At 30.7% G+C, this 12,815-nt stretch overlaps 1 protein-coding gene across 1 annotated transcript in view; it reads right to left on the reverse strand.

The window, feature by feature from the left end:
* The window catches only part of LOC110032083, a 31,190-nt gene that overhangs the window by 16,710 nt on the left and 1,665 nt on the right, over positions 1 to 12,815 (reverse strand). Inside the window, exon 2 of the mRNA XM_020735597.1 lies at positions 10,291 to 11,227. Coding sequence (XP_020591256.1) covers positions 10,291 to 11,227 — 937 coding nt within the window. The remainder of the gene's footprint in view (positions 1 to 10,290; positions 11,228 to 12,815) is intronic.

Here is a 12,815-nt window from a genome sequence, read left to right on the forward strand (position 1 = left end):
CGTGCCTCATTGCCCCCCGCCGCTACATGTTGCCGCTAGCTGCTGCCGGCAACTAGCCGCCCCTTGCCGCCAGCCGTGGCCCACCGTCGTTGTCTCCCAAATAAAATATTACATTATTTTATATTCACTTCAAACCAAAAAAAAAAAAAAAAATCGTGCGTTTATTTTAAAATGAACCAAGCAATCATAAAATATTTCAAACACATTGTAATAATAACACTATGGAAACACTTTACATTGTACTTTATTTTTAGCAAACCAAACAAACTCTTACCTTCTGGCCAAGTGTTCTTAAATATTAACTGTGATTTAGCAATTTCGATGAAAAGCTACCAATACAATAGGTTAACACAAATATCTAATTGCATAAACACATAGTAATTAGGATTTTTAATATTTTGGAGAAAAGGGAATCCTGAATTTTTTGTAGAGTTTAGATGTCTGAACCATAATATAAATCATCACCTTAAGTCTCGACAGAGATTAAGGAGTTGATTTGTTCTCGATTGACAACTTGTAGGCAAACCTGGCACAGATTTACATAAACTTTAGATACTCACGAGTTCAAAGAAAGAACCTTTATCAATTGAAAGCTCTAAACAAAATCTTTTACTTAAAAAAATTCTAAAAAAGTACCTTTTCAATTGGATAAAAATCTGATTTTAAGTAAAACTAATATTTAACTTAATCTAAAAATTTATCTTAGAAGGATTGATTCAATTAGCAGCTAGACGACTTAAACATATAGTCCAATTAAATCATGTTGAGATAGTAATTCGCCCAAAAACCCATATTGACGAAATCATAATTGACAAGTGAACACATTGAGACTCCAATTTGGCACAAATTGATCCAAAAGTCCCGGTCCGCACATTCCCATCAATGATTTATATAATATCTCAGACTTGTACACGTGCTCCCACCATGATTTTCCAATCAACATGCCAACAAACAAACTCCCACCCTAGAAAAATACAATGAAATCTCAATCTACAAAGCATGCTCAATCCCAAAGAGAAGATGGTTAATCCAGCATTACTGGTGCTCCTTTTAACCTTCAAAGCCCGCAACATAATGGCTTTAATGAAGCTGTCAACGATCTAATTTGCTTTTTGTAATCTATAACTGCTTTTAATTTCTTTGAAATTAGAGTTTTGTCCCAATTGATTTTGGCTCCTTGTGTTCTCATCTACTCTTGAATTTTCATTCCTCACTTCCAACTATTTATGGGTCTCTTGACATAGGTGTACAGTTGCCAACTTCATTCAATTTTTTTTATTGCATATTTAGGAAGACTTGGTGATTACAAACCTAGAAATCTAAGGGATGCATAAATATTATGCTTAATGATTACTTTGATTCAATTGATTCAATATATCTATCTCGCATTAGATATGATTTATCTAGCCTTCTAGTAAAATTAGGAATTAAAATTATGGAAAAATTATCTCATAATAGTTGTGTGAGGCAAAATTCTACTATTTAGTAATCTATTACCTTTTCTTTATTCTTTAATTTTTAGTTATTGTTTTGCATGTTTGATTAAGTTTTATTAGGCTTATATAAGTTGGTTTTCATCTGTAACATGATTATTTTGTGCCTTCATATTTATTTATTATTTATAATAGACAGTTTTTAAGTTACCATTTATTTTGGAATTCTATTTGCTCTCTGGCTACAACTAAAACGATGAACTGCCATCTAATTTAAGAGCTTGTGAACTATAAATTTGAATTGTGTCTGCATGTCTGAATTAAAAAATTCTAAACCCAAAGGCATATTTCATCACATTTAATATATTTAAGGTTGCATTATAATGTCTAAATGTTGATATAATAATTGTGTAAATAAAAACATAACAAAAAACAAAATTTAAATGAAATTAAATAAACTATGATTCCAAACAAAATCAACATAAATATTATAAGGTCCAAACTTATATTCCAACATTCAAAAAGAGAAACAAATTTAGAGAATATTCAACTTGTTTAGACAATTTATTCAAAAGCTACAATACTTCTAACTCCCATGAAGTGTTAAATTGTCCACACAAACATTAATAGAACATGCTCAATATTATTGACACGGCGTTGATAATGAATGTACATGGATTGATTATAACATGTTGTAAAAAATAATATTTATCATTACAGGAATATTTTAGTTAACTACATGATTAATTTAAAAACTTATAAGAAAATAAATATTTTTTAATATTACATAAGGCTTAATGGGCTTGTATTTGCCTCTAAATTGCTATATAATAAAACGTATTTCACTAAAGATCTTAGGCAAAAAAATTAAAGGTAAAATAACCCATGCTTCACCAAAAAAACACTACATGAAATTTAATATAGAACTTTAGACATAAATTGTTATTATTCTCACAAGAACAACATCACATATGATTTACATTCTACCAACCAAAAGATAATGATAATAATAATTAGTACCAACTTTACAGCTTGCACACACTCATGAAGGAAAAACACGTCCAATGGCTTTTTGTGTCCGTGTCAGGTGTAAGACACGGGCACAACTCTAGCAAGCCCCAATGTGTACGACATTCTAAAATTTATGTCTAATAAATTTTCTTTCAAAATTAGAGTAGAACACAACTGGGCCATTGCATAACAAGAATGAGATGTGCTAAATCGTAATATTGAAGTATTTTTCTTCACAGCAAGCTACCTTTATAAACTACATTTTTCTCCATGGATATAAAGGCGTTATTGAATAATTGCTATTAGTGATGATGATTAAAGCAACACCCAATTTTTGGGTCCAATTAATGACACAACAATGAGTTTAAATTCTGTGGGGTTACTTTAAATATTATATACTCTTTTTAAGGTTTTTTGTAATTTTTACAGGCAATACAATATTGATATTGAATAAATCATATATGATTATTAAAGTTATGTTTATGCACTTTATGAAATAATAAAATATAATTATAAGGAAACCCATGTTAAATTTGTTTTGTTGATCCTTAAACCTTTTTTTTTGTGATGTATGATATTATATTTAAATTTTAAATTTTTTTTTTTTAATTTAAACTAGTGACATTGGATATTTGAATACACTTTTGATGTCAGTACTTTATAAAAGTAAATGGTATGCTAATGATGTGGCATGTCCTACTTTTAAGAATTTTGTGTCCACATGTCCAAGTCATGTGGTGGTTGAAATTTGTCAGTGTTCATGCCTTATAGTTATGAACATGTATAGTTGAATCTGATTTTATCAAATAAATTATAGTTGAAGTATTTTCATTCAATGATGCATCAAATATAGAAGAAAAATTACACATATACTATATACTACATCTTATATTGTTGAATAAAAATTTGCACAAATATTAGAATATATTCTTGAATATGAACCTATAGTTGAACAAGAGTCGAAATTTGATTCCAAAACTAAAATTAAACATCAACCATATATGGATATAAACCCCTAATAGAAATTGAATACATTCCTAAATGTGAAACTAAACAAGTGCTGAATATTATAGCCGATGAATAAATTGAACAAACTAATAACACAACTCCTAACAAAATGATCTATGAAAAATATCCTTATGATGAAGAATAAAGTTAACACTAATTTTAAGTTTTAATAAAATTGATTTGCGAAGTTGTATAAAATAATCTTATATAAAAAGTAAAATCAGATAAAAAAATCAAAGAACATAAGATAATCATCTTCAAGAAAATATGACAACTCAAATTTTAGTTTATCGAAACCATCGTCATCAGCCATTGGGATAAATATCACGAATCTTCATTTTGCATTCATTACTTGTCAGAGTTATTTCAAGAGTAAGACATATTATCCCAAATTATTTTGAACAAATTCTATCTATGTAAACCTTAGGTTTATCCCTCTCCTTAATCATCTAAAAATAATTTTATTCACTCGTCTAATAAACTCAATTTCTACATTTCATTGTACATGATTTAATATTTAAACAAACTGGTTTAATCATCTCTAAAGAATATGTCCATCCATCCGATAGAGAAATCATATTTATATAATTTGTTTGAAATAAAAAAAATACTCAATGTTATCTAATAAAATAAAACTTTATTTTACTTTGTTAGCTGCATAAGACTCATGAATCCCCATTTGATTTTAATGATAGCGAACACGTGATCAAATGCTCTAACAACTTTTTTAAACGTTTCCAGTACATCATTGCGGGTCTCAAGTCCGAATATGAAAAATGGAGGGTTGCGTTAGGTAGTCGACAACAACGTAAAACTTGTTGAAATAATCATGACATGAATTATTTTGATCGTTGTGTAAGTGCTAGGGCGTCTCCTAGAAGCGACGCGTTGTATGATATGAATCCAATGAAAAAAGTCTAAGGGCCGCTACACCGGCGTCTGGGTGTAGTGTCAAATAAATAAAGGTTCCCAAATAAAAAATTTAGTCCATGAAACTAATTAAACTCAAAATTAGGATAGGATCTTTGAATATAGGTACTCTCAATGGTAAATAAATGAAATTAGTTGATATTATGATTCATAAAAGATTAATATCTTATGTATTCAAGAAGCTAAATGGGTGGGAGAAAAGATTAAGGAGATTGATAACTTAAACTATAAACTTGGGTATTTTGGTAAAAGTCACACTAGAAATGATGTATGAATAATTATAGATAAGAGTTTGAAAGATAATACTGTAAAAATTAACAGAGTTGTGATAAAATTATATCACTTAATGTAGTTATTGATACTAAAAATTTTAATTTTATAAGTGTTTATGCTCCTCAAGTAGGTCTAGATATAGGAACTAAAGTTAAATTCTGAAATGACTTAAAAGACTTAATACAAATGATACCTCTTGAAGAAAAAATTTTTATTGGAAGAAATTTACATGGACATGTCGGTAGAGTGGTAGAAGATTTCGGAAATATTCATGGTGGCTAAGGGTTTTGAGCGACTAATGAAAAATGTAGAGCTATTTTAGATTTTGATTTAGCTTGTGATTTCGTTATTACTAGTACTTTATTTAAGAAAAGAGATTAGCATCTTATTACTTATAAGAATGGATCTAATAAAACACAAATTGATTATTTTCTTCTGAGAATAAGAGATCGTCAAGATTGTAAAGATTGTAAGATCATTTTAAGTGATGGTTTAAGTACCCAACATCGATTATTAGTTCTAGATTTTAAAGTAAAGAGTTGCAAAATAAAGAATAATATGACCCATCATCGTAGAATTAGGTGAATGAGCCTAAAAAATACAAATAAAATTATTTTTATGAGTAAATTTCTAGATTTTAAAATTTACGATGTTCATGAAGAAGCAAATGCTATGTGGGATGAAGTAACAAACACTATTAAATAAGTAACAAAAGATGTACATGGAGAATCAAATGAAAAAAATTTTATAAATAAAAATAGTTGGTGGTGGAATATTAATGTGCAAGAAAAGATAAAATATAAAAAATTATGTTATAAAAATTAGTTTAATTGTAAAAGCTTAAAGAATTGGGAAAAATATGAAATGACTCGCAAGGAGTCTAAAAGAACAATAAGTGACACTACAAATTATGCTTTAAGTGATTTTTATGATAGATTAAATACTAAAAAGGTTAAAAAATATGTATAAACTAGTCAAATTAAGAGAAAAGAAAAGTACAGATTTAACTCCAGTAAAGTGTATTAAAGATGAAAATCAAAAAGTGATTTTCATAGAAAAAGATATTCAATAGAAAAAGATATTCAACAAGAAAAAGATATTCAACATAGGTGGGTGAATTATTTTAATAAATTTTTTTATTGAAGTTTCTAAAAATACGATTGACCTTAATGATCTTAATATCATTAAAAATAAGCTGAGGATGCTTTAAAGAAAACAAAGGGTGAAAAGTCTGTAGAACCTGATGATATCCCAATTGAAGTCTGAAAATATTTAGGAGATTTAGGAGTTTCTTGTCTAACTAAACTCTTTAATATTATTTTAAAAACTAAAAGATGCACGAGGAGTGGAGGAAGAGGAATTTGGTTCCGATTTTTTAGAATAAATGGGATGCACAAGAGTGAGCAAATTATAGAGGAATTAAGTTGATGTGTCATACTAAAACTTTGGGAGAGAGTAATTGAACATAGGTCAAGACGTATTACAGAGATTTCTCATAATCAATTTGGTTTTATGTCAGGCAGGTCTACCATGGAAGCTATACATTTATTGAGATGTTTGATGGAGAAATTCAAAGATAATAAGCAGGACCGATATTTGATTTTTATTGATTTAGAAAAAAGCTTACAATAAGGTTCTAAGAGATGTCCTTTGGAGCGTTCTTGAGAAGAAAGGTGTTTGCATGACTTATATTCAAATCATTAAAGACATGTATACAAAAGTTGTTAGTTGTGTTCGAACTGAAAGAGGATTGACCAAATATTTTCCTATTTCTGTTGGATTGCATCTGGGATCGGCTTTAAGCCCATATCTTTTTGCTTTAGTTATGGATGATCTTACTGGACATTTACAGGAGAATGTACCTTGGTGTATGCTTTTTGTTGATGATATCCTTCTCGTGGATAAGACGGAAGAAAAAGCCCAAAAAAACTTGAATTATGGAGGTCTACATTAGCGTCTAAAGACCTTTATTTGAGTAAAACTAAAACTGAATACATGGAATGTAATTTTAGTAGTAATAGCTCTAGTGATAGAAGAGTAACTTTGGGTAATCAAATTATTAAAAGGTGTGAAAGATTTAGATTTCTCGGGTTTGTTGCTCAAAGCAATGGTGATATAGATGGGGATGTTAACAGTAGAATTCAAGTTGGTTGGTTGAAATGGAGGAATGCTTCGAGTCTTTTGTGTGATCTTTTGTGTGATAGAAATGATAGAAAAGTACCGCTTAGACTGAACGAAAAATTTTATAAGAGGGTGGTGAGACCTGCAGTGCTTTATGGCGCTAAATGTTGGCCTTTAAAAGAGAAGCATAATGTTAAGTTAAGTGTTATCGAGATAAGAATGATTAAGTGGATGTGTGGCTTTACACTTAGAGACAAAATGCGAAATGAATATATCCGTGATAGGGTTGGTGTAGCTCCAGTGACAGACAAAATTAGAGAGTCATCTTAGATGGTTTGGTCACATTGAACGTCCAACATCTGATGATCTAAATAAGAGTGTATATGTTTTAGATTAGACTTATGTTAAAAAAGGCAGAGGTAGACCTAGGAAGACTTGGGCTTATGGTATAAAAAATGATCTTAATTTATTAGAACAAAATGAAAATATGACACTAAATAGGACACAATGGAGAAAAAAATTCATGTAGCCAACCCCATGTAGTGGGATTAAAACTTTGTTGTTGTTGTTGTTGTTGTTGTTAGCAATCTCATAAGGTATCTACCGTATATTTGATTTGAAAACTCAATATTCTCACATAAATAATTAAATTCATTATCTAAACTGTAAATAATTAATGTTTTTGTTTAATGAAATTTGAATTAAATATATGTGTCAATTTTTTATATATTTTATTTTTTGGCTTAAATATACTATTATGAAAACTATAATTAATATTAAGTTAATATCACATATTTATTCAACTATTTCAAAATGAAAATTTTTATATTATTTAAAACATGAATCATATTGCATTAGTGTATTTTATCAAAATGTAAACATTATGAACAAATTATCTACAACTAATTTATAGATTTAATGCATCTCAATAACAATTTTAATTAAAACAATTTAGAAAAATTATTATATATAAATATATGTACTTAATTATATACTATTTGATTAAATAAATCTTTGCACTTAAAATTACACAATTTGCACTATATTTCATATGGTCAATTTTCAATTGGTTTAAAATTCTTTATACTAATTTATTGGCCTTGTGTTTTATTATCTTAATCAAGTTGTAATCAAGCACTAATATTATATTATAGTTCTAATCTTATAGATAATTTTGTACACATGTATTGTGCAACGTAAACAAAGCACTATGTAATTATTACATGCGTTATTCTTAACATGCCTTTAACAAAATTTACAAGTTTTAAATCAAGCGCTTGGCCGAAATATAAAAGATGTTAAATGTAAATAGTGATTTAATTATGCCCATTTAATTTAAACCTCTTGTCATGCTTTTAATTAATTTAAATATGAGTTGAAATTGAAAAAAAAAAAAATCTCACATTCCTAACAAAATCTCACATTCCTAACAAAAATTGAATTGGTAAAAAATCTCATGTGCATATGGCTAGATTTTTGCTATTTTAATTACTCAAATTAAGTTATGATTAATCCTTCATTAGGCCAATATAAATATATTCAAATCCGTCATTTAATTTCGTAACCGTTTGCATTAATTTTATTCTAATTATTTTCATGAAAAGCTAAAAATTTAATTCAAAATTAGGACTATTTTTGCAGAGACATAAGACTACAAAAATAAAGAAAAATAGGCTAGAATTAAACAAATCTAGTCCCTTTACAACGCTTGAAAAACCTAGCAAATACTTCTTTCAGGAGGTGGATTTTCTCTCAATGAAATTCAAGTTGTTTACTTGGCAAATTCTTTTTGAAATGTGATATTTATAAAATTAGTTTCATTTTGAAATGTGTTATAAGCGTAAATTATAAAAAACTTGTATTTAGTTAGTGGATGAGTTTTCATTGTATAAAACATCTATAGAGAGATCATAAGCTTTATAGAAGGTGCCCATTTTCGATCACTTACAAAGTTTGAACGAATTTAATTAAAGTAGTTTGAGTTGCACTTGACCGAAAGGAGAGTATGTAATTAAAGTAGTTGGGTTTATACTCACCCAATGTAAGAGAGCACGTTGGGTTGCATTCGTCAGAGAATAGGGTGTGCTAGTGTAGGGCCTCTCCTCCTTACTGAATTGAAGGAGGTTTGTTTACTTTTAATAGAAGTGCGGGAATTGGCTAAGCACGGACGTAGGCCTTAGGTTAGTTTTTAAGATATACCATATAAAAACCTAGGCCTACTCTTTTCACTTTTGTTTATGTTTATTCACGCGTGAGTGATTATTTCTTACTATTTCATTTTATTTTCTGCACGTACTTATCATTGTGGTGAATTAAAATTGAAGCAAAAAAGTTATTTTATTCAACAATAGTTTAAGAGGTAACTTAAAATAATTTTTAAATCACCAAATTCACCAATTATCTTGGATGTCATGGTCACTTGTTCTTCAAAATGATCTCTTCTCTAGGAATTAGTTATTGTTGTTCATTAATACTCTTTAGGAAGTATATCAATATTTTAGTGCTTTTTCTTACATTCATCACATTATATTGCATATCAAATACTTGAAAATTTTCTTACAAAAATCCTTTAAAAAAATAATATTAGGAAAAGAGACCAAAAATAATATTAGGAAATTAATCTTATAAGAATACTTAAGAATTTTATTATGCTTGGTCAACATTTTTGTTTTTATTTTATCATAAATATTGAGCCACCAAATAGTTGGCATGATTGATGATGATGTAATACATTAAACAAAAATTGAAAAAACTCTTGCATGGAATAATCTTGCAAGCACATTGCTTGGAAGAAATATATTGATTAGTGAGGTGGCATGTTGATGATGCAGGGCAATGCCATGCAACTAACTTGCAATTAGTGTAGCAATAATAACATCTAAGCTGACCACATTCATGGCACCTTATACAAGCTACCACAACATTTAACAGCTAAAATTAAATTATTTAATTAGTTCAGACCCAAGATAATAACCTAAGAAATTAGTATGAGAAAATGTAGACAGACATGTTTAGGATCCATTGGAAAGGGCCAATAATGATTGTCGTCACTAAAAATGGGAATTTGAAACACGGTAGAAACCACCCAGTAAATAAAGCCTCGCCAAAAAAAGAAGAAGAAGAACAACAACAACAACCCCCTAAATTCAATCATGTAAGAAATGAATCCAAAATGGGAGGCCATCCCGTTTTTCTATAGTTTTAAAGGAGAATTTAAAATTGTAATCTAAATAACGACTTTCTTTGAATAACATAAGGAATAAAGTTAAACCAAATAGTTTATTGCTTCCTCATCTCCCTAGAGAGGAAACAGGACTAGAATCTTAAGCGGTTGTATTTTACATTTCCAAAAATGGAAAGATTCAGTACCAACGAAAAGAAGTACATAATATTAGTACAAAGAAGGATGGAAAAAAAATCAGTTCCAACGAGACGAAGAATGTAACAATAGGAAAACGTAAAACAAAAAACGAACAAGACGGTGGAAATTTTAGGTACCAGGAAGTGGAGTTACCTGATGAAACCCTGGTTCACGAGTCAGCCCCACACCAAGTTCTGCCAAACAAGCAAAAACCCTAGCATCGCTCCCAAACAAATGCGCATACCTTATAAGACACGAATCCATGACCTTAGAAAGAACCTTCGCCAATGGATAGCTAATCGCAAAACCCCCACCACCAAAAGCCATTTCAAAGAAATGCTCCGCGTTCTGCTCCGCGCTCTCCGAATAACTACCAACGTAATACCACTGCTCCCAATCATATTTCGCCAAAGTTCCAGCAAGGTTTTCGAGGAAAAAAATAGTGTCATCGTCCCCGAGCACAATCCACCTAAAGTCGCCGTACGCAAGCTTCCCATCGAAAGCGTCGAAGAGCTCCTTGGCAATCCGCGCGACGCGGATGGCAGAACGCTTTCCCCCTTTAAAAGAATATGGTAAGCTGGAGGTGTCCGCGGAAATTCGTAAGGGAGGAATGTCTCGATCATCGGAGGAGGATGATTGGGGTATGGAGTCTAGGAAGACAATGCCTCGGGTGATTCCAGAGCGCCACCATGTCCGGACATAATCGCTGCGGCGAGGCCAGGTGCGAGAGGAGGCGGCGATGCCGAAGAGAAGGTGGCCAGGTGAGGTGGTGGCGGTGTTGGAGAAGGGCGAGGAAGAGGACACGAATGCGGAGGAGTAGAAAGGAGAACTGTATGAAACAAGTATGTAGAAGAGGAGTAGGGAGGCTGAGAGGAGGATAAAGACGCGAGGGCAGGACGAGGATGTTAGGGCTTGGCGGATGAAGCTGGGGGAGTTCGCCGGCATTTTGGAGTTCCGGCGATCTAAACCAAGTAGGTGTGGACGGAGCAGCCTCCCTCTCATGTGAAGAGAAGTGCGGCCAAACCGCTGAAGAACAAGGAGGGATGGAACGGAAGGAAGCTTTTTCTGACCGCCTTGTTGACCCGTTAACCTTTAGTTAAATACATGAGAATTTAGTAAATTATTTATAAATAAATAAATAAATAAATAAATATATAATATATATATATTAAAATATTATTACTATTGGGTTAAAATTATCCAAAAAAAATGGAAAATGATCTTGATGGACAATTATGTAATAAATGATGGTGTGATCGAATCTGAAATGTCATCCTAATATAATGAGAATGTGATAATTAAGTGGTTGAGATAATGAATTCTCATCAAGATTAATTTGTTATATAAAAAATATTAATATATTAATGAACAATAATTAGGTAAAAAGTGTGCTTTTAAATTGGTTGATTGCTAATTATCTCCCATCAATTAAGGAATTTCATGATGGGTTGCCTTCCTGTATTCAATTCATAAATGCCCTACACCGAATTATCAATTTTCTATAAAATGTCACATATGTTATAATAATAAATTAATTTGGACTAAATACACTCAAATTAATATGGTCAATAGCTTATAACTGAATTCATTAAGATACCTGCATAAAAACAATTCCTATGTGGCCCTTGTAACTAATTAATTGAGCTTCCTAGGGCCGTTTGGAATAAAATGCAATATAAAAAATACAGAATATTACTATTATTATATATTTGAAATTTTTTTGTGTTATATTTTTTAATTTTTTAATTCATGTAAAATAAATATAGAACTATTTTTATTTTTGTTTTAAAGTATATTGAACATAGTGTATTTAGCTGGGCAAAGAGCGACGAAGGTGGGTTGTAGGTTGGTGGCCGTGGGCGGTGATAGTGGACTGCAACAACGGGCGACAGCTGATTACTGCGATTAACTGCTGCAGGGCCACGCAATGTGTGGCAGGGGGTGGGCGGTGAGAACCAGCAGCATCATGCAGCTACGATGGGCAGCGGCGACTTGCTAATAGCATTTTAGATGAATGATATAATTCAATTTCGGCCAAATCAACAGAATTCTAAACTCAAAAAAAAATGAACTACAGGTTAAACTTTAAATTCATTAAAATTTTACATTGCATTAATAAATGGTCATACCAAAAAAAAATTTCTGAAATCCCTGTGAGAGAATTATGGTATACCACTAATTGACTTTATCAAACAATCCGCTCGTGAGATAAAGATAGACTGCTTTTTATATCTTGTTGCTAATAAAAATTATTTATTCAAAACTCGTTTATTATAGGGGTGTAAATGAGTTGAGTTGAACTCGAGCCAGTCAAGTCAAGGATTGAGCTTGATTAATTTTATCAAGTTTGAGCGCGAGCGCAAGCTTTAAGTTTACGAGTTCAAGTCGGCTCATAGGCTATTATGAGAGAAATAATAAGAAATCACTTAATATAAAATATAAATTAATATTTTTAAACATTTTTTAATACTTTAAAGTTAACGACATCAAATTTAATATTTGTTGAGTATATTTTATATTAATATTTTTTTAAACAAGCCGGTTCGCGAGTTAACGAGTCGAGTCGATGCTAGTTTGAGCTTGGCTTGTTAGCTCAACGAGCTAAATTCGCGAGCCAACTTGACTCGTTTACATCCCTAATCTATTGACCAAGGGTTTAGTGTTATTTTTATTCAAAA

This window comes from Phalaenopsis equestris, unplaced genomic scaffold (genome assembly GCF_001263595.1).
Source record: "Phalaenopsis equestris unplaced genomic scaffold, ASM126359v1 Scaffold000878, whole genome shotgun sequence".
NCBI lineage: Eukaryota > Viridiplantae > Streptophyta > Magnoliopsida > Asparagales > Orchidaceae > Phalaenopsis > Phalaenopsis equestris.